Genomic DNA, 23,824 nt, shown 5'->3' with positions numbered 1-23,824 from the left:
AATTATTTTTTCAAAATGCAAGGAAAAATTAGAACTGCATACTTCTTCACAAAAATTATGTCAGCTTATCAAGAATTAATCGAGTTCACATTAAAAGTAAATAAACTCCTTGTGATTGTATTAAGACATCATGCTTATCCATTAATGGTGCTAAATCACATTGTTTTGTGACAATGTATACATGTTAATAGTATTACAAGCTTTATAATTGCATTACCAATATTTTATTTACTAAATTTTTTGCCCAGTTTGATATTATTTTTATTATTGCTAGAAATAAAAGTTACTAATGGCTCTGAAAATCTACAGCTAGAGGTAATTAATTTATACTGTTATATAACTTGTTGACAGATTTGTAGATAAGAATTTGATTGACGTTTTTTTCCATATTTTTCAAATGATAAATACCCTCAGTTAAGAATATTTGCAATAGGAATAATTGCTTTGTTTGGAAGGGCATTTATGTGTGAATAGTTTTTTTTAAGTTAAAAATTAATAAGTTCTTAAGAAAGAATGAGATTGACTGATGAGTTTGTACATTTTGTGATAAAGTTAGTTTCTAGTAATTTTTCTCCATGGTAAAAAACTTGATTGAAATCAAAATGCCATGAAGTGCAGTAGTAAGAAATAAAAAAAGTTTATTATTATTTGCTTAAAAATGTATGTATTTTTTTGCACGCAACAAAGAAATGTTTAATAAATAAAAGGAATAAATATTAGGTTGGCATATAATTTATTTAAAATTTTTTCCACTTGCAAAGTTTGTGAAATTTGTTGTTAAGTTTTTTTAGTGGTTTCTTCAGCAAATTAGAATTATTTGAAATAAACGTCAGTCTGAAAATTTAATATTTAACTGTCAGTATGTTTGAATTACAAAGTGTAACCATCAGAAATTTCTTGCAGATAACAAACTTTAAATTCCAGTAAGAAAATAAATAAAATTGGATCCCTCCCTTTATGTCATTATCAATGCTGTTTAAGTATGTTCTGATAAATGTTTTGTTAATAAAATTAAAAATAGAGTTTTGTTATTAAAAAAAGCTTTCATTTTCCTTTAAAAAAAATTGGCCCAGTAGCTACTGTAGACTTCAGCTACTACTTCCAGAAATGTCAGGAGCAATGGAATAGGTACACTGTGCAAAAAAAAAAAAAAAGGTACAATTCTAATATCTCCCGTTCTACTGGGCCGATTGAAGAAAATCAGCTTGCGTTTTCCATTTGCATTTCTCGAAAGTGGGACTTAGGATATATATTATATTTATATATAGCTTTGTTTTAACATAGGTATTTTGACACAAAATCAGACTTTTTTCGGAAATAACATACCATTTTTTTTTTCTGTTTTTCGATTCTATGCCTCAAATGATGCCTAGATATTAAATTTTGTAATTTTTGGTGTGAAATTTATGGAGAAATTTAAAAATTTATCTTGGCAAATTTTTTCCATTTGTGCCCCGAATAATTTACTTGGCGAACTTCTTAATTTATAGCAACCTATTTTCCTTTCCTTTTTCATCATTGTACATGAGTGGGAAAAAAAAAAAAAAAAAAGCATCGTTCATACTTTCAAATAATTACTAACAAAGTGCATAAACCAAATTTTCTTTTTATCACTTGTAATAAATACACCAAATTTCAAAACACGACAAAATGTAAATTCACGTATATCGTAGGAAAGTTTGAATAAGAAACTCTAATTTTTTGCAGGTATGCTTAGAAATACATCTACTTTAAGAGGATGTTAAAAATTTTATAGGTTATAATACAAAATGTTTTTCAAAAAAATTATAAAAATTATTTAAAAATACAAATTTTGAAATATGAAAGGAAGAATGAAATAGGTTTAATAAAAAAAAAGAGATATTAATAAATATATATCAAATTCAATTAATATTGAGGAGCTAAAATTTTGAGAGCTAATTTTTTAAAAACTACTCGTGCAATTTTTACAAAACTTGGCAGTTTGCATTAGTTTGAATCGTAGAATCGAAATATGGAAAAAAAGTGGCCATGTCATTTCAGAAAAAGTCCAATTTTGTGTCAAAATACCTATATGAGAACAATGCTATATATAAATCTAATACATATCCTAAGTTGCAGTTTCACGTCATAAAAAATGCAAGTTGAATTTCGTCAATCAGCCCACCAGAACAGGAGATATAGAACTGTCCCCTCCTTTTTTTTGCGCTATGTAAATTTTGTAATAGATGTTACTTGAAAGGTGACTAGGGTAATAAATTTTCACCTTTCAAATATAACTCTCTTACTGGCATTTTACTTGAATATTTTGAATATAAGAGCATACACAGTTATTTATTAATTCATATGTTATTAAGGACTTATAATATCATTCTTAGATATGTGTACCTGTGGGGTTTTCATTTATTCTAATTATTGATTAAAAATACAAATTTTGAAATATGAAAGGAAGAATCAAATAGGTTTAATAAAAAAAGAGATATTAATAAATATATATCAAATTTAATTAATATTGATACATACCATAAATGATGCAATTGTTTAACACTTCTGTTACTTTTCGAAATTGAAATAAACAAAGTCCTTTTTAAATCTGAAAAAAATACTCTTCTTCACTCTCTGTTAGTCTTCCAGTAGTTGTGATAGAATTTATTCCAACATCATTTGCAAGATATCTTCATTGAACTCTGCAGTTCTTACATGACAAGGCTCATCTTCTAGGCTATGGTTTATTGTTTTTAGCTTGGAATTTCCGAAAACTTTATTGACATGGGCTTATGGTGACTGTCTCATTTCTATACACAGCATTAATATTACTGTTAATGACAATTTATTTGATAAAATAAAATATGCTTCTTTTTCACTTTGATTGTAGCTTTGAAAGAATAACTTTTAAAATCAAGTTGTACTTTTAAGAACTTGGTCTGAGAATGAGAACAAGGTGAAATTACTGCCTAGCAATTAGCGGCTACGCTGCCAGCCTTTGTCTGGCTTTTAAATGTACCGGAAAAATGCCTGAAGGGAATACTAAACATTAAATTTAGAAACTTCGCAGAATTTTACTCTGCAGAATAACTTCATCATAAAAAACCCCCCACAAATTTATAAGGTATTTCTCCTGCCTTTCTAGCATGTCTTTGTGGTGTAGTGGTTCTGCACGTTTCGCCGGAATTCCAGAGGTCCATGGTTCGATTCCCGGTGAAGGCGATTGCTAATTTTTCATCTCTCTTGTTTCCAAATTACCTAATGTCTCTACAGTACCGCCCGAATTAAAAGGGTGTGTAATGATTATTCTCCTCACCCAGGATTTGGCGATTGAGTCTAAAAACCCCAGTCGCCCTTTAAAGGGGTTAGTATATAAGGTATTTCTCCCGCCTTTTTTGCGTGACTTCGTGGTGTAGTGTGTCTTCATGCTGGGCCGGTATTCCAGAGGTCCGTGGTTCGATTCCCAGTGAAGGCGGTTGCTAATTTTTCATGTCTCTGCTTCCAAATTACCTACAAATTAAAAAAAAAACAATTTATTAGATATAACAAAATTACAATGAAATAAGCAATATCTCTTAATATAATTATTAATTATCCTAATAAGTAAATTAACCAACTTCCCGTTGCCTTCTCTCAACAAACGTCCAGTATCCAAGAGAAACGTGTTGGCTTTAGTTTTCCACATGCAAATTTTGATTGGAGGTCAATCGGCAGTAAGCTAACGTGGTTGCCGCTGTTTGGCTGATGACATCAAGATCGGCGGGTTGGCCGAGTATTATATATATGTACGCCGGTATCGGCGATTGTCTTGTTCTCTTGTGTTATTATGAGTTAAGAGTAATGCTAGTTTGCTTTCAATCAAATGATTTTAAATGGAAAGGGTACAGTGTTAGCTCTTTTATTTTAATTTACGGAATAAAGCAAGTATTTTATTTAGATTAGTCTTAGCTATATTTAAGGGAAGCAAAATATGCTTTGCCTTTATCACCACTGCCAACAGGGTTATGGGCCCAGTGCCAACAGCTAATTTGTCATCCAATTCAACTCTCCATTGAAGGAATTTAGGTGAAGAGGGCTGTTATCCACGAAAAGAAGCTGACCTTAGAAGTTTGTTCAAGTCGTTGTGCTCACACTTAATTGAAGATGTCATTACTACCTGAAGGTTTTGAGCTGTTAAACCATGACAACTGGGATCGATGGAAAGTTGATATGAAAATGCTGTTACTGGATAGAAACTGTTGGAGCTTCATAGAGGATAAAGAAGAAGAATTGGATAAAAGTGCAACAAGGCGGGAAAAGCAGGAGTTCACACTGAGAGAGAACAGAGCCTTTACTACATTATATTATGGAATTAAAACTGAGTTCAGGCCGCTGATACAAGAATGTTCAAGTGGTAAAGAAGCATGGGAAGTTCTACAGAAGCAATTCGAACCCAAAACAAGAGCAAGGATACTTCAGTTACTGGAATACTTTTAGTATTAAATATACACCAAATGAAGAAATAGGATTATTTATCATGAAGATACGAATGACTGCAAAGAAGTTGGCTGAAGCTGGTCACAACTTGGCAGATCTTTTAAAGGATTTCAGGCAATAAGGAGTTTACCCCAGGAATACTCCGGCATTGTACAGTTGATCTATAGGTGGAAGGACGAAGATTTTATGCTGGAAAGAATTGCTGAAGAACTGGTAAGGGAAGAAAGCCGACTTCGCCAGGTAAATGCCGATTTAGAAGACAGCAAGGTAAGTGTGTTTAAAACTATTGGTTCAAATGCAGGGAAAGATAGAGTTGAAAATAAAACGAAATCTAAGAAAAAGATGGGGAATATGAGAATGGGACCTTGTTTCAGATGTTATAAATTTGGACACTTAATCGCTCGATGTAAAGAAAATGTAAGTAAAAATCAGAAGTTTAAAATAGACGATAAAAATGGACAGTTTAAAAATAAAGAATTAATGTTAGTAGAAAATTATGTAACAACTACAGATAAAGGAGGTAACGCAGATAAATTTAATTTGGTCATAGATACTGCAGCTACAACTCATTTTTGTAATAATAGAAATTTAATGACAAATTTCGAAGAAATAAACAATATACGTATGTTTTTAGCTGTAGGAAATTGTGAAAGTAAAGTACTAGGAAAGGGTACCATCAAATTTGCAGTAAAAGTGGGCAATCGAATAAATTTGATTGAGTTAGACAATGTGTTATATAATCCAAATCTAAGAAGAAATTTATTATCGGGAGCAAGGTTAGAAAAGGCAGGTGCTCATTTTGTGATTTCAAAAGGGAACATGTGGATATACTTTAATAATAATTGGGATAGATTATGCTACGCTAAACGATATGACGGACTTTATCACGTAAAACCATTAAGATATGCAAGAGATAAAAAAGAGGTTGGTTACGGTACAGAAATTGGAAGGTTAAATAAAGTAGAAAATGCAATGCTATGGCATCAGAGATTTAGCCACGTAAATTTTGATTATATTAAGAAAACTAGTAAGAATCAAAGCGTGAAAGGGTTACCTGAAATTGAAAAACCAATGGACAGGTGTGAACTGTGTATTATTGCTAAATCTAGTAGAATAACTTTTAAAACTGTTCCGAAGAGATCGGATAAACCATTGCAGTTGGTTTATTTAGACGTTTGTAGCCCACTATCAGTTCCATCTAAGGGTGGGAGTAAATATTTTCTTGCTATTGTGGATGACTATAGTAGATTAGTAACAGTCTATTGTATGAAAAATAAAAATGAATCGTTCTACAACTTTAAGAATCATCATAGGCAAATGGAAAGACTGACGAATAGAAAATTAATAAGTATACGCACCGATAATGGTGGGGAATTCTGTAACAGGCAATTCGAAGGGTACTTAGCCGAAAATGGAATTAGTGTTGAACCCACAAACGCGTACACCCCAGAAGAGAACAGTGGGTGTGAACGTTTTAACCGAACGGCATTAGACGCAGTTAAAGCTATGCTTAGTGATGGTAAAATGGGAAAAGAATGGTGGGCAGAAGCTCTTGGCTGTTTCGTACATACGTGGAACAGAGTATGTCATAAAAGCAACTGAACCCCTTATGAAATGTTCCTAAATAGAAAACCCAGTGTTGTTTATTTTAAAATATTTCGTTGTAAAACCTATGTTGGCATGCCAAAACAGATTAGAAATAAATTACAGATGAGGTGCAAAGAAAGAATCATGGTAGGAAATGCGAAGGAAACTAGGGGATATAGGATATTGCTGCCAGAAGAATGCAGATTAATAAGAAACCTGTAATGTGAAGTTCGATGAAAAATTGTATGCAGCAAATGGCATCCTGGAACAGAAATCAAAACCTAAATTTAAAAGACTAGAGGAACCTGAGCTATTAGCAGAATCAGATGAAGAACAGGAAATTTCTAGAGAAGAAATAAAGTTGTCAGATGACAAATCTACTCCAAAAGAAGTATCAGACTTAAACTGGCAAAGAAAAGCAGTTAAAAGGCCAGATGGAACACGTGCAGACATATATTATTATGTAGAGGGAACAGACACCCGTTTTAGATCCTATAATGATATTGAAAAGTATTGTGAGGCAAGAAATATTAAATTTGAAAAAGATAAGTTCGATTTTAGTGGAAAAAATTAATACTTGTGGAAAGTTAATTTTGTAGAACAGGAGACTAGCTCCGTGTCTGAAGAGGCAAATTCCATAGAAATTGTTATCCCACAAAATTTTAAAGAAGCACGAAAATCAGTAAATGCCGAAGAATGGGATAAGGCAATGAAAGAAGAAATTGACACAATGAAGAAAAGAAAGGAAAAGAAAGGTCGAAAACCCAGAAAATAAAACTATGATAGGAAACAAATGGGTCTATACGCTAAAAAGGAATGAAAAGAATCAAGTGGTTAGATACAAAGCACATTAAGTAGCACAGGGATTCAGGCAGAAAAGAGGTGAAGATTTTGATGACGTTTACAGTCCTGTAGTAAAATTTTCAATCATAAGAATATTTTTCACTATCCTGGTATGTTTATATGGATGGACTAATTGTCAGTTAGATGTAAAGAACGCATAGTTATATGCAAACCTAAATGAGAAAATATATATGTCCCAACCAGAGGGATTTATCGAAGAGAAAAATAAAGTGTGTTTATTACACAAGGCCATTTATGGTCTACATCAAAGCGGCCGTGAATGGTTTTGTGAATTTGAAAGTACTTTAGAAAATCTACATTTTAAGAAAATACAATGGTGTAATTGTGTTTATAAGAGTTCAAATGTAATTCTCTTATTATAAGTAGATGGTATTGTGATTTTTAGTAAAGATCAATATATAGTATAGATAAAGTAATTTCACAGCTGAGTAAGTTTTTTGATCTTAAAATATTAGGCAAAACTAAAACGTTAGTTGGAATTGAATTCTTAGAGAATGAGAATGGGGTTTTTATACATCAGCAAAAATATATCGAAGAAATTTTTGAAAAATTTAAACAGTTCCAGATACCAATAACTTCACTTCCCATGGCTAAAGGCACTATTCTTACAAAATTAGATTGTCCATCTACAAGTGCAGAAATTGTGGAAATGCATACGTTACCCTTTAGAAATCTGTTAGGATGTTAGTTTTTGTAGCTAACAGGACGAGGCCTGATATTACATATGCAGTGAATATCTTATCACAATTTCAGGAGAATCCTGGAATTAGGCATTGGGAAGCATTGTTGAAATTGCTTGGTTATCTCAATAGTACTAAATTATGCAAGTTAAACTTATCGATTAACCATATAAATTCATATTGTTATTCAGATGCTGATTATGCAAGTAATAGAAATGACCGCATATCCATGGAAGGATTTATATTATATTTAGATGAAGTACCGGTAATCTGGAAAACTGTTAAACAAAAATGTGTAAGTTTATCAACCATGGAAGCGGAGTATATCGCTTTATCTGAAGCAGCGAAGGAATTAATGTGGACGAAAAATGTCTTACAAGATGAAAGTTTAATTTAAGAGAGTGTAAACTATTTTGTGATAACAAGTCTGCCATTGATTTTTCTAGATTGCCAATAGAAAATCGCCGAACTAAGCACATAGACGTAAAATATCACTTTGTTAGAAGACTAGTAAATGATGGAGGGTTTGACCTTGAATTTATCACCAGTAAATTAAATACTGCCGACTTATTTACAAAAGCAGGAACTGCTGTTAATTTAAGAAAGTATTGTTTAGATGTTTTCAGTGTTTAAAGACAATAAGTGTTTTCGTATAATAGAACTGAACTATGAACTTCTGTAATTCTGTGCAAGTTTTGTTTTTTGTCTTTGCATGAGGAAAAGAGGGCCGTTTGTTGGCTTTAGTTTTCCACATGCAAATTTTGATCGGAGGTCAATCGGCGGTAAGCTAACGTGGTTGCCACTGATTGGTCGATGACGTCAAGATCGGCGGGTTGGCCGAGTATTATATATGTATGCCGGTATCGGCAAACGTCTTGTTCTCTTGTGTTATTACGAGTTAGCATAATGCTAGTTTGCTTTCAATCAAATGATTTTAAATGTAAAGGCTACAATGTTAGCTCTTTTATTTTAATTTACGGAATAAAGCATGAATTTTATTTAGATTAGTTTATTTAAGGGAAGCAAAATATGCTTTGCCTTTATCACCACTGGCAACAAAACTAAACCTGTGCATGTGCACCTTTTTCTTTGACAACTAAGCAATTTAGCAGTTACGTAGCACCTACCGTATAATAAAAATACAGTAAAAGTCCGAGATCCGGACATTATCACAATTTCAGGAGAATCCTGGAATCAGGCATTGGGAAGCATTGTTGAAATTGCTCGGTTATCTCAATAGTACTAAATTATATAAGTTAAACTTATTGAAAATTAAACATATAAAACTTCATCTAAATATAATATAAATCCTCCCATGATCGCGTGTCCATGGGAGGATTTATATTATATTTAGATGAAGTACCGGTAATCTGGAAAACTGTTAAACAAAAATGTGTAAGTTTATCAACCATGGAAGTGGAGTGTTCGCTTACGTGTCAAACTATTATGCTACCAGCGTATCACGGACTCTAAGAGACTACTAGGTAGCGTATTCAGAAACTAAATACTGTTTCATTCTAGCGCTGTGGTAGGCGTCCCGCACATGCGCACTAGTCTTTCTTGTTCACTGACTTTCAATTGTCGCCATTTTTGTTGCTCTATGTTGTGTTTTCAGTTTGCTGTGCATATTCAAAATGTTTAAGACAATTAGTTCTCCCGCTGACTGTGAGATTCGTGCCGTGATTAAATTTTTGAACGCGAGGAATGTTGAACCGGCCGAAATTTATCGTCAAGTGATAGAAGTTTATGGTGAATACTCGATAAGTGATGGAATGGTGAGAAAGTGGGTAAGAATGTTTAATGCAGGTCGAACAAATGTCCACGCCGAGGCTCGGAGTGGTCGGCCTTCTGTTGTCACCGATGATTTGGTAAGGAAAGTTGAAGCAATTCATGAGAACAGACGCTTCACAATGACAACTCTTTCAGAGGCATTTCCACAAGTTTCACGTACTGTTTTGTTCGAAATTGTGTCTGACCGCTTGAATTATCGCAAACTGTGTTCCCGATGGGTTCCAAAAGTGCTCACTGATGTTCACAAAACAAAGCGACTTGGTAGTGCCCTGACATTTCTCACACGGTACAGTGATGAGGGAGAAAACTTTTTTAATCAAATTGTGACAGGTGATGAAACTTGGGTGTGTCATTTCACACCAGAATCGAAACAACATTCGATGGAGTGGAGACGCACTCATTCTCCGAAAAAACAAAAGTTCAAAGTGACAGTGTCATCACAAAAAATCATGTGCACTGTCTTCTGGGATAGGAAAGGTGTTTTGCATACTGAATTTCTTCCCAGAGGTGAAACCATTAATGCGGCACAATATTGTGAGACTTTAACAAAACTAAGGGCAGCCATTCAAAATAAACGAAGAGGAATGCTCAGTAAAGGAATTGTGTTGCTCCATGACAATGCTTGGCCCCATACTGCTGGTGTCACTCAATCGTTAATTCGACAGGTTCATTGGGAGCAGTTCGATCACCCGCTGTACAGCCCGGACTTGGCGCTGTCCGATTATCACTTGTTTCTGCACATAAAGCGTGAGCTTGGTGGCAAGCGCTTTGGATCTGACGATGACACGAAAAATGCTGTGGAGTTGTGATTATCGAAACTGGCGGGAAGTTTCTTTGATGATGCTATACAAAAACTGGTCACCCGCTATGACAAGTGTTTGAGCATTGGTGGAAATTATGTTGAAAAATAGTTTAAGACATGTATTTTCATGTAAAAAGAAAATTGGATTTGAAAAAATTATTTTACTATTTTTTTTTTTTTTTTTTTTTCAAAACCATACTTAGTTTCCGAATACGCCTCGTATATTCAAAAGTATTCATTTATTTACTAAAACATCACTCAGGTATATAACATACAATTAATCTTCAATAAGCCTCACTAACTACAGAAACACCATATTTACCTAGTTCTATGAATTGCCCTGCCGCCACTCTCACGAAACCAAACTAACAACAATTATTAGTGGCCAAAAGGTAAAAGTAATAAATATTGTAAAATTAAAGGAAAGTAAATACAAACTACATTGTTTTGAAATCCAACACGGAGTATATCACTTTATCTGAAGCAGCAAAGGAATTAATGTGGACGTAAAATGTCTTACAAGATGAAATTTTAAAGTTTAATTTAAGAGAATGTAAACTATTTTGTGATAATTGATGCCATTGATTTTTCTAGATTGCCAATAGAAAATTGCTGAACTAAGCACATAGACGTAAAATATCACTTTGTTAGAAGACTAGTAAATGATGGAGTGTTTGACCTTGAATTTATCACCAGTAAATTAAATGCTGCCCACTTATTTACAAAAGCAGCGACTGCTGTTAATTTAAGAAAGTTTTGTTTAGATGTTTTCAGTGTTTAAAGAAAATAAGTGTTTTCGTATAATAGAACTGAACTATGAACTTCTGTAATTCTGTGCAAGTTTTGTTTTTTGTCTTTGCATGAGGAAAAGAGGGCCGTTTGTTGGCTTTAGTTTTCCACATGCAAATTTTGATCGGAGGTCAATCGGCGGTAAGCTAACGTGGTTGCCGCTGATTGGTCGATGACGTCAAGATTGGCAGGTTGGCCGAGTATTTTATATATGTACGCCGGTATCAGCGATTGTCTTGTTCTCTTCTATTATTATGAGTTAGCATAATGCTAGTTTGCTTTCAATCAAATGATTTTAAATGTAAAGGCTACAGTGTTAGCTCTTTTATTTTAATTTACGGAATAAAGCGTGAATTTTATTTAGATTAGTCTTAGCTTTATTTAAGGGAAGCAAAATATGCTTTGCCTTTATCACCACTCCCAACAAAACATTCAATTTAAAAACTGCACAGAATTATCGCCCTCATTTTTCTAAGTGGCAACAGTGCTGATTTTCAACAGTCAGCAGTCCAGTATACACTTGAATGAAAAACGGTTGCACAAACCATATTTTTAAAAGAATGAAACTAATCAAAATATTACGATAAAATTTAAAAAAAATCTGATTCGAATTTTGAAAAACTCACCTTGAGGTGCACTGACTCTTGTCTAGATGCACACATATATAGTCAAAAGTCTTTAATCCGGACTCGTCAGGACTTCCGCGATTCCGGATTATCGGTTTTTCTGGATTATAGATCATCGGTTTAAAACTGGTGATATGGTATGCAGACATTATAAAATTAAAAATATGAAACTGTAATTTATGAAATAAAGAACAGTTGTGTTCTAAAGGGTATCAAAATTTACAAAAAAAAAAAAAAAAAAAAGCGTAATATTTATTTGTTTACTTTAATAAACATTTCTTTCAACGCGCGCATGCGTAAAGCATACATTACGCATAGTCGAAATTAGAAAATTGCAACCAGAAAACTATTTGATGTGTATTCGTGATATTTATTATTACGAGAAAATTGATTTAAATCATATCGGAGTTCATCGAGATGAAACACTACATATAGTAAGGAAATATAAGCCAAATAAAATAAAAACGTCTGCGCTGAAGCTGAGGATAGTGCTGACAGATAAACTTCCAGTTCATTGCGTGCCGCGACGTCCCCCCCCCGAATGGTTAGAGAAACAAATCACCTCTCTGTCACCTTCTTCATGCCTTTATCCATTTTTTGCAGCAATTCCACTTTTTGTTTAATGGACATCTAAACATGCTTTCGCTTTGTAGATACTTTGGCAGCTCCGGAATCGGAAATTCTTTTTGACATAATCGAAAGTTCAAGTTTTTATAAAACTGCTCTAACAGTCTGCAAAAAATAATAAGCTGTATCCAATTAGAAGATTAAGGAGCAACGCAATCTGCAACATTAACTGAAATAGATAATAAGATAATTTTAGCTTAACTTATACCGTCCGTTATACATTAAATGCGCATGTGTAATTGCATATTCATTTAAACATGCGCATGCGTCACCGCGCTTTGCGTTGACGCATGTGCAGAAAGTTTGTAGCTTTGAGGTCCGGATTATAGGTCATTCCGGATTATGGATGTCCGGATTAAAGGCTTTTTACTGTATTACACTTAATATGCTTAACAGCATTCGTAAGGAATTCACTTGAGCTTTTTCTGAGTCGACAAATATATATCTGACCAGCTGCCACCACTGTCAAAACGATCCTGGACTAATTCATCTTTGTCGGTTCATTTCCATCCACTTGTTAATGTTATTAGTCAACTCTATTTGCAGGAAATAAACTGGGATACTTATGCAGGTTTAACAATAACATGAGCTACTTTCATTTTGTAAATACACATTATCTTTTCACAAAGTATTGTTTTTATTCACAAGTACTGCATTGCACCTTTCAGTTCTTAAAAAAAAAAAAAAAAAAAAAAACTCGGTATACAGAAAAACTCATTTCAAATTTTTTCACATGAGCATGCCGTTCTTCTCACATCAAACACGCTTCTTCTTCTCATTGCCAGATTTTCTCCTCCCTCCTTTCAACTAGAGGTCGTTGGCTTAACTGTTCTTTCGGCAGGGCTTGGTCGGTAGCTTTCAGTTACTGAATATGTGCATGATAACACTCTTAACAGCAGCACATATTTCCTTTTGGTCATTAACTTCAAAATTACATTTATAAGTACCTTCTATATTACTTATTATCACTCGATATTTTTTATGTTCCTGCACTAATTCTGTACCTACAAAAAGACTGTGTTTCATTTTTTCTTCACCCACAGGTTTATACCCCATATCTGATGCCAGTTCTTTCATAATATATGATCTTTGAGACCCAGTGTCAACGAGGGCTCTAATAAGCTGTTGATTCTGATTTCCATGAATTCGGACCTTCAGAGTTTGCATCAGTACTTCAGACATACTTGTCTAATTCGTCAGAGTATGCCCTGTAATTTCGACCTTTTGATCATGTTTATCCTTTTCGGTTTCCCTGCAGTCATTGGGACACATAGGCAGATAATATTTGCTAAAACACTTTGTACACTTAAGAAATTTTCGACAATCTTTAGATAAATGACCTGGAGTCACCTCTCTGTCACATTCTTCATGCCTTTATCCATTTTTTGCAGCAATTCCACTTTTTGTTTAATGGACATCGAAACATGCTTTCGCTTTGTAGATCCTTTGGCAGCTCCAGAATCGGAAATTCTATTTGACGTAATCAAAAGTTCAAACTTACTTTTATAAAATAGCTCTAACAGTCTGCAAAAAATAATAAGCCAGATCCAATTCAAAGATTAAGGAACAATGTAATCTGCAACATTAACTGAAATAGATAATTGGATAATTTTAGCAGAGCTTATATTGTCCGTTATACATTAAACGCGCATGCGTAAATGTATTATGCACATGCATAAACGTATAGGTGCATGCTTAAAGGTATTGTGTGCATGTGTAAATGCATTACACATACGCAGAAAGTTTGTAGCTTTGAGGTCTGGATTATAGATCATTCCAGATTATGGATGTCCAGATTAAAGACTTTTGACTGTACCAAATTTCGTAGCCTTGGGTCTATTAGCATATAAACGAAAGACACACAGATTCTTTCTTTTATTATATGTAGAGATTGATGCAGGTCCCATTTGGACTTTTCATGCAATTATAAAAACTGTATTATTTATGGGATGATCCAATATATGCTAGCAGCTCACTTTTCTTTCTTTTTTTTTTTTTTTTCCAGAATCAGAAGAAGAAACACGAAACAGTTTTGAAAATGGAAAAACTGGGAAATCGACTAACAGAAATATGAGTTTAGAAGCAAAACATAAAAATTTTAATTCAAAGCCTAAAGCTTCCAAAGATGTAAACGAAGGAAGAACTGTTTTTATTCGAAACATTTCATATAATACTACACAAGATGATCTTAAGAATGCAATGGAGGCTTTTGGAAAATGTGAATATTGTTTATTGTGCATTGATCAGCTAACAGACCATCCTAAAGGTACTGCATTTGTCAAATTTAAAGAAAAGACAAGTGCAGATATGGTTATTCAAAAATCATCTAGCGTAAGTATAATAATACTTTTCTTCCTGAAGTAGTCTTTTTGTGCTCATTATCAATGAATGATATTGTAGAATTTATATATATAGGTATATGTGTGTAAGATATAATAAAATATGCTAGCTATGCTACGAAATGATTGGCAACCTCAAAATTGATTATTCTAAATTTTATGTGCTCCTCCTAAGCTTATCTTTTCTCCCGAATTTGAGATTTTTCCAAATTACATAATGCTGCTTGCAAAGAGAACTAAAACTAAAATTAACCAATTGCAGCTTTGCTGTACATATGCACCTGCCTAGTACAGTACAAAGTCCGAAATCTGGACATCCATTATCTAGAATGATCTAAAATCCAGACCTCAAAACCAATAAGGTTTTTCTTGTAGGCTTTACGTATGTGCATTTGATTCCCCCATCCTATATAAAACATCTGGAGAGTCCCGATTCTTAATTTCATTTCAACACTAAATAAAATATCTTGTTATTGAAGAAACAATCATTTTAGCATAAATTTGTACGATCAGTAATTTGGCTCCATTGCTGCATATCTACTTGGCACACATCTCAAACCAAAACATTCACATAGATACATTGTTGATCTGACGCCAACCTGGCGAATCATTATTTATTATACGTTCCTTTCATCTCTGCATGTTTATCAAAACATACAACTTGAGTAATGACTCATGTAGTGATGCCTAAACGATTTTTTTATGTTAGTAATTGAATAATAAGGAGAATGGTAACCTTTTATGTTGACATTACACTTGGCGAAGATTACAGATTTAAGTTAAATGCACTAAAAAATGTTGACAAGGAAAAATTTACCAAAACTTTCTTTCCATATGCTAAAAATGGCAGAGTTGCCAACTCTCCCGATTTAGGCAGGAGACTCCCGATTTTCAACTGCTCTCCCGCCAACCCAATTTACAATATATTTCTCCCGACTTTTTCTTATTCTTAAAATTTCTCACGATTTTTATGGAACTTGGCTTAATACTTTGTTATATGAACAACAAAAAAAAAAAAAAAAAGTGATTTTTGATGTCTGAAAAGCAATTGAATTTTCTCTAGATTATATCTAAAACAAAACCTTGCGAATTAGATAACTTCTGCTTTGTGAGTGAGAGCATATACATATCCAGAAACGTCGTTCGTTCTCCAGTTCTCCAATGGGCATCATGCTCCACTGCGTATCATCTGGCATATATTAGCCAATGAAGGCAAAGCAAGCTGTTATTTGTATATTCTTTAGTTAATTCGGTCATTTTGTCCTGAGTTGTGTGAGTGCACGTGCCTTTGGGAAATATTTTAGAAATTATCATCTTGTTATGTCTGCGAGAAAGGTGAAATACACGTGTACGTTTCAAAAATCGTACACAGTTGACTTTCATTCCATTATTTCCTCAAGGAAAAATAAATTTGCGATTTTTCGATTTTGCATGGTAGAAGGGCAGATGTTCTCAAACACATGTGTACACAAAAACACAACAACAACATGAGTTGTTTTTAAAAAAATGAAAAATTAAATTTTTCTTTGGAAACAAAGGACCAAAAATTATTAATGCAGAATGTCTGTTCTCTGCCTTTTTACTGGAGCACAACCTGCCACTTTGCCACAGCTGAAAGAGGGGCAGCTTCTTTACCAATAAATGTGGATGAACACATTGTTGATATTTATTATTATCTTGAAAGGAGTTCTAAAAGGAAGGAAAAATTGAAACAGTTCCAACAGCTGCATAACAGCAGTTTACAAATAGAAAACTGGGATGAAGTTATAAAATCAGCTAGGATTGACACCCAGTAGAGTTTAATTGGAAAACTGAAAGATGTTGATGGAATTTTAAAATATAGTGAACTGTCTAGAATTATGTTGGCCATCTTGACAGTTCCCCGTAGTAATGGAGAGTGCGAGATGATTTTCAGTGTTGCGAAACCGAGGACTAAATTTAGATCTAATATGATGACACATTAGAAATGTGATGTTCATGTGATTTCTAATGTGATGACACATTAGAAACACTTGTATTAGCAAAAGCAGGCCTACATGGCAATTGCTATGAACAAAATTATGAATAAAGAAAGCAAAATCTGCCACTGTTTATAACATTTGTACGAAAACTGATTAAAGTGTTTTTTTGTTTTATTAAATGATGCAAGTAATAAAAATGTTTTTTATATATAAAGTATTTTTGTGTTGCTTGTATTTAAGAATTAGTTACTATTTAAAGTTAATTCATTATTAAAAACTATATTTTCGTCATTTAAAAAGTCTTTTTAACAATGTGAAAAATCTCCTCATTTTTAAGTGTCATAGGTTGGCAAATATGAAATAGATTTTGTTGATGATACTCATAGACTCAAAGATTACATTTAGGGCTAATTGAATTTAGAATAGCTGATTTGCTATTCACATAAACCCAGAACCAGTGCAGGGGCTCGTATGGCCGCACCGAGTCGCAGAATTTACGACCCACACAGACTAACTGCAATAGGCGGTAAGATATCTAGCGCTGGCGCTCAATAAGGCTTAAGTATATGTGAAAATTTATTCAGAACTCAGGTAAGTTCTGCATGTGCAAGAAATAGACATAAGTATAATAAATAACTAAACTATTACAATTCAGGCTTAATTGTCTCAGTGGGCGATAGAAGCAAGATAAAATTTAATGGAACAACTTGTCATTAGTCACCAAGCTCATGATGCGTAGCCAAATATGTATAGTGAAGGATAGCTAAATTTGATGATATCTGCTAATTTTAAAGGTTTTCGGATATCGCAAAACAAAGATGAAATTTTCCAATTAACGAATTTTGTAAAAAAATGTGGAGAAGCGGTAATAAATGAAGATGATATAAAAGAAGTTTTTTGTTGTGATGACAATGCTTCTCAATCATCAATCAATTAATGAATGGCGAAATCTGTAGTATGGTTCTAGTTCCAGAAAATACCGCTACCGATAGTGAAGAAAGTGACAGAGAAGTTACATAAAACGAGAAAATTTCGATTGAAAAGTAAGTCAGAATTCTCAAAACAACAGTTACAGGACTTCAACAATGTAACTAAAAAAGTGATTATGTCTGTCTACAGAATTAAAGAGAAAGTAATAGCACAAAAAACGAAGCAACTTAAACAACTTATATTGAAAGAAATGTTTTAATAAGGTAAACAAATAAGTATTAAATAAATCACGATTTCATATTTTTAATTTTAAAATGTCTACTTTCCATCTTACTAGATTTAAACTGATGATCCCAAATCCGGAATCTCTGAAGTCCCAACGAGTCCGGATTTCGGACTTTGTACTGTATGAATACTGCTTCACAAGCAGTTATGTCATTGTTTTTCTTAACTTCTCCTGCCCTGCAGCACCTATTTGCTACTATTCTGAACTGTCAACTCTTGTTCGTTACCTAAAACCCATGTACATAAAAGTTATTGTATTGAATTATGATGATGAAATAAAATGATGTTTCCAAGCGACCACGTCTGTATTCAAGTGTCATCGTTTTAACTATGTAATTTTCAAGCAGTGCATTAAAACATCACATATATGTGTATTAAAATAATTAATTGGTATTATTTTAACACTTAAAATTATTTGTGGTTCTGAAAAAAAGAACATTTAGAACTCATTTATTATTACAAATTTAAAATTTATGTTGCTTTTACTGAAAAATTCTGACGAATTCCTTTTATGGCCTATTAAATTATACACATTTTCATTTCCCTGAATTATTCTGACTTATATAACTGATACCTCAGTGTAAGTTGAAAATGACATCAAAATTGCAAATTTTGAAATTAAATTTCCCGGAAAATTTTGTGTTATGGAAGTCAAGCCTATAATTTAGTTTATCAGTTTATTTTCGTTTACAAGCATAATTTGTGTTGGGGAAGTTCCAATAGGCAAGGGTTCCTAAATTACTTTGGTTTAAACTCTTAATTACATTAGCAGTGTACTTGTAATTAATAATTTTGTTTCCTAGTCGATTTGCTTACTAAATTTCTCAAATTTCTGTAATAGTTAAAATTTCTTATTTAAGCAAATCACTAAATTTGGTTTTTACTTTTGGTTTTGAATAATACTTTAACCCATGCCTATATAGACGACGAAACACGAATTGAGTAATTGAAGAGTTAGGTTTGGAGGCAACTTCACCTTGAAAAGATCTGTCACCTGCCTGCTCAACAATTATTCTCTTTATGCAAATTAATTTAGTCTTAGAAATTCTTTAAATTTTTGGATTATAAATTTTTTCTTGGTTTTAGATACTTGCACTTAATATATATATGCTTTATTAATTTAAATGATATTGCATATTGGTTCACAGCAATAATTAATCTTTTATTTGCATACAATTAAATTTTCATAATTTAAAATTTAAATTAGCTTTTATGAATGAGAAAATTTGTTAAATATATATATGTATATTTATAATTACTCTTCAAGGCAACTAGTTGCTAATATAAAATAGATTTTCTGCAAATAAATTATATTTAGGAGCTTATCAGCTCTTAAAATATTCTATATTTCATTTGCTATTGTAAGCTTTGGCTAATTCTATAACAATTTTTTTTAGATGGATGGCATTGTTTTAGATGGAAGAAGGCTTCTTTGTGTACTTGCTGTTAGTCAAGAAGAGCTCAGAGAAAAATCAAATGAAACAAAAAAGCCATCGGATAAAAGGAATTTAAGGCTTCTCAAAGTTGGTTTGATTTTGTCTAATTCAGCAGAAGCTGAGGGTGTTTCTCAAGCTGATATGGCAAAGAGAGCCCAGGTACTACTAAAATAATTTTGATAGTTGATATAGATTTGTTTTTACGATGATCATTTCAGGCAGCTACTGCTTAAAATTTGTTTGCGGCAGTTAAAGATGGAAGTGAAAATTGGAGAATCCACAATTTTTTCATTTATCTAAAATAAATGAGACTTATGTAAATTGCAGTAACTTTTATTTTATCAGCGATTTGTGCATTATAGGATAAAATTCATAGTTGGTGTTTTACATGTTAATTTATTTTATTCAGTATTTGTCAATATGTATTATTATTATTTTTCATTTTACTTTGTCTTACTTAAACAATAATGTGAAAGCAGAAGTACAAGACTTTTGTGATTAAATGATTATCTGGGCTTTTTTAATCTAAGCAACAAACTTCTTTCTTTTTAAAATTTTAATAAGAATATTCTAAAAAACATTTTCTAAAAAAATAAAATTACTACCAATAACAAAAGGTAATAATTTTATTATTTTAGAAAATGTTTTTATAAATTTTTTTAGAAAATCTTACAAGGCATGTGCTGGATTGTTTCATAATTGTTAACCATTTATAACAGTGCTAACTTGCAGAACCTGTTGTTGCGATTTATGACCTTTTTCCTTATTTGTATTTTATTATTCTTATTTTTTACATTTAACAACATTTGATAAGTCATTTTTTGCTTACCTTTCTTGATGAATATCCCCAGGAATGCTTGGAATTCCTTTTCATTTTTTATCACACAGAAGCTTTATTTACAGCTATGTACAACAATTGTATGCTTACATTAGAACGTTCATCATGTTCCTCCGGTCGCCACTACATCTGTATCAAAATTCGTAATGCGATAAGAAAAATATAACAAGCTAAAAGTAAAAAAGCTGGGCCCTCTCGGTGACCAGCTACATAAACTGTAACATCCTCCCCCTCGATGAACTCTTGGTTCATCAAAGGATTGGATTTTGAAGTTATCTTAAAAACTAAATGTTTTTAATGTTCTACAAGTTTAAACGTTCATAGATGTAGTGTTTGCAATTTAAATTCACTGTATTCAGTTCAAAGAGTTCAAGTCATTTCTAACGGGTACGATAACTGCACAGGAACACGAAGATGAGTTCCATTAGCTAAACGGATAGTGCAAGCCCTTATTTTTCCATCTCGTCCTGGGTGACACTCCTGTTCAACTCCCATCTTCCATAATAATATTGGTAATTTTTCTTCATGTACTAGAACTACAGATTCCTTCAAACGATCTGTTACGACATTACCTCTCTGAATTTGTTTTATGTTTCTAATTTCAAGTAAGTATCCCCTTTTCCATCTTTTCCAAAACCCTTCTAAATAACCTTAGCTGGTATTTATATTGCCTTGTTAAATTTTCTTTAGCTGAATCGGGTTCAAGAATTTTGCCAGATGGTAAGGATGTCAGTCTCCATCCAACTAGAAAATGAGCTGGTGTCAGCGGTTCTGGTTTTCCGACTTCACTAATGTCAGCAGATGTGAATTCAATATCGCCTCAATTTCAATTAAACCTGTTTCCAGCACTTCAAATTTAAGTGAAGCCTTCATGAATATTTTTGTCAAACATGACTTGATAGATCTAACAAGCCTTTCCCAGAAACCACCCCACCAAGCTGCCTTCTCCACATTGAATTTCCACTCAATACCTTTATTACCAAAATAATTTTGAACTTCTGTGTCCTTGATGGTATTCCATAGTTTTTGAAAATCCTTATCTGTTCTTTTGAAGGTTTTTGCATTGTCTGAATATATTATTTGACATACTCTTCTTCTTGAAATAAATCTTCAAAAGGACAGAAGAAAAATGTTTGTTGTTTGGCTAGACACTAGTTACAGATGCACTGCTCTGGTTACAGCGCATGTATACAGAGCAATATAAGCTTTTCCAGTTTCATCTTTTGTACTCATAGGACAGCAAAATCAAGTCCAACTTCGAAGGGATTAGCCTCTGTTATTCTTTCGGTTGGTAAAGGAGCGATATCCTGACTTAGTGGCTTAGCTTTAAATCTGTAGCAGATCACACACTTGTTAATATTACTCTTTACACGCTTTCAACCCTTTAGTATCCAAAATTTTCCTCTAACTTGAGTTAAAGTTCCAGCTACACCAGCGTGTCCTTGCGTTTCATGACAATCTTTAATGATATGATCTGTTAAATGAGACTTCTCAGGTAATATTGCTGGGTATGTTTGATTATAGCTTAACTCAGCATTTTGAAACTTTCCACCTGCTCTGAGTATTCAATTTGAGTCTACAAATGGATTTAATGTAAATATTTTTGAACTATGTATGCTTTGTTTCATCTTTAATTTCCTTCTCTAAAATTCTCTTCCTGAGTTTTCTTGATCCAGAAATTCTCTGCTTCATTCATCTCTTCAGCCTTGACAGGTCCAATTCTTCTTAATTTTGGGTTTTTCATATTATTGATAAATATGAAAACAAAACATAAGATGTTATTCTATATACAGTCAAAAGTCTTTAATACGGACTCGTCGGGACTTCGCTGATTCTGGATTATCGATTTTTCCGGATTATAGATCATCAGTTTAAATCTGGTAAGATGGCATGCAGAAATTATAAAATTAAAAATATTGAACCGTAATTAAAATAAAATAATAATATAAAATAATGAGCAATTATGATCTAAAGGGTATCAAAATTTACAAAAAAAGAAGCTTAATATTTTTTGTTTACTTTATTAAACATTTCTTTCAACGTGCGCATGCGTAAAGCATACCTTACGCATAGCCGAAATTAGAAAATTGCAACCAGAAAACTATTTGATGTGTATTCGTGATATTTATAATGACGAAGAATTTGATTTAAATCATATCAAAGACGGAGTACATCGAGATTAAATACTACATTTAGTAAGGAATTATAAGCCGACTAAAATAAAAACATCTGCCCTGAAGATAACGATAGTGCTGACAGATCAACTTCCAGGTCATTGCGCGCCACGACGTCCCCCCCCCTGGCCGCAGAGCAGCGTGAAATTGATAAACAGATTTCGGAATGGTTAGATAAACAAAGGATATACCTTTATCCATTTTTTGTAGCAATTCGTTTTTGTTTGATGGACATCGAAACATACTTTCGTTTTCTAGATCCTTTGGGAGCTCCAGCATCGGAAATTCTATTTGACATAATCGAAAGTTCAAGCTTACTTTTATAAATTTGCTCTTACAGTCTGCGAAAAATAATAAGCCGGATCCAATTCAAAGATTAAGGAACAACGCAATCATCAACATTAACTGAAATAGATAATTAGATAATTTTAGCTTATACCGTCCATTATACATTAAACGCAGACGCAAAAACGTATTCTGCGCTTGCGCAGACGCATATGCGCAGTCCAAAATGATGCTAAAGCAAGGTTTAAAGTTTAAAGAAATTAAACATTTAGCAGTAGTAGCAATAAAAGCTCCCTGAGATATGTCGTGCAGACATTGAAGACAATAAAAGATTTTGAACTTAACCAATTTATTAACAATATAATAAAGAATAAAAACACAGAAAATAAATGTCAACAATATTAGAGTCTTAGGAAAAATATAATATAACCATCATTTATCAAATATTTTTACCTGGTCTCCAAAACACTGGCATTCTATACAAACAAAAATGTCCTAAACAGTAATTATGCGGCCTAAAAATAAAGCTGGCTACCCATTCAATAAGTCCATAATCAATGGTCAAGAAAAACACCTGAAAATTTAAATGAAGTTCTTGAAAGCACTTAAAACAGGCCTAACCCCGTTTGCACAAGAAGTCGCCGCTCACATATTTTTAATTGCCGCCTTTATTGAAGAACATGGATGCCGCCCACGGCAGTCACTCACATGGTAGCCTCTGGAACCAAAGAACTTTATTCTGGAACCATCATCTCGCAAACCGGAACCAATGCACTTTAATCACCGGACTGCATGCATCCTTCTAAAGGGTCCTGGAAACCGCTCACTCAAGTGCCGGGAAAGCAGGAACTAGAAGGGGTTGAGCCAGAGCGATGCGAGATACTTATAGCAGAAGTAGGAATGACGTCATCTCACGGCAACCAAGCAGCTATCGGCACGAATCGGCTTTTCAGATGACGTAACATCATGTTTCGTTTTTGCATCTCAATTAGGTTGAAACAGTCCGTTTTCAATGCAAACAGTGGCAGCAAGAAAAAGAAGTAGAAGTAACTACTATATTACATTAAAATAAGGACTAAACTAAATAAACATTTCAAGGAGGAGAAATGATGCAGTAAAAGGTTTAAAAATAAGCTATATTTTCCAACAAATGCCCCCCACATCATCATCTCCGACCTGAAATAAAAACCGAATGCCAGTATCTTTACAAAATTCAAAACAAGAATAAATAAATATCACGATTTCATTCAGAAATTTTTAAGAAAATTTTTCTTTGGGAAAATCTTATCCCATTATTCAAAAATTTTACCGTAGCAAGAAAGTCCAACATGTTACAGAACAATACAAAGACATATATGATCACACACTCA

The 23,824-nt window shown here is 33.0% G+C and overlaps 1 protein-coding gene across 4 annotated transcripts in view; it reads left to right on the top strand.

The window, feature by feature from the left end:
* LOC118203161 (RNA-binding protein 28) overlaps positions 1-23,824 on the top strand; it is a 127,681-nt gene that overhangs the window by 45,440 nt on the left and 58,417 nt on the right. For all 4 annotated transcript variants that reach the window (XM_085811199.1, XM_085811198.1, XM_085811200.1 and 1 more), the window contains 2 exons: positions 14,212-14,537; positions 19,119-19,316. In XM_085811199.1, coding sequence (XP_085667325.1) covers positions 14,212-14,537; positions 19,119-19,316 — 524 coding nt within the window. The remainder of the gene's footprint in view (positions 1-14,211; positions 14,538-19,118; positions 19,317-23,824) is intronic.

Source organism: Stegodyphus dumicola, chromosome 2 (assembly GCF_044657685.1).
Source record: "Stegodyphus dumicola isolate Sdum_Otavi_A_Nest chromosome 2, ASM4465768v1".
Classification (NCBI taxonomy): domain Eukaryota; kingdom Metazoa; phylum Arthropoda; class Arachnida; order Araneae; family Eresidae; genus Stegodyphus; species Stegodyphus dumicola.
This window is presented reverse-complemented; position numbering and strand designations above follow the sequence as displayed.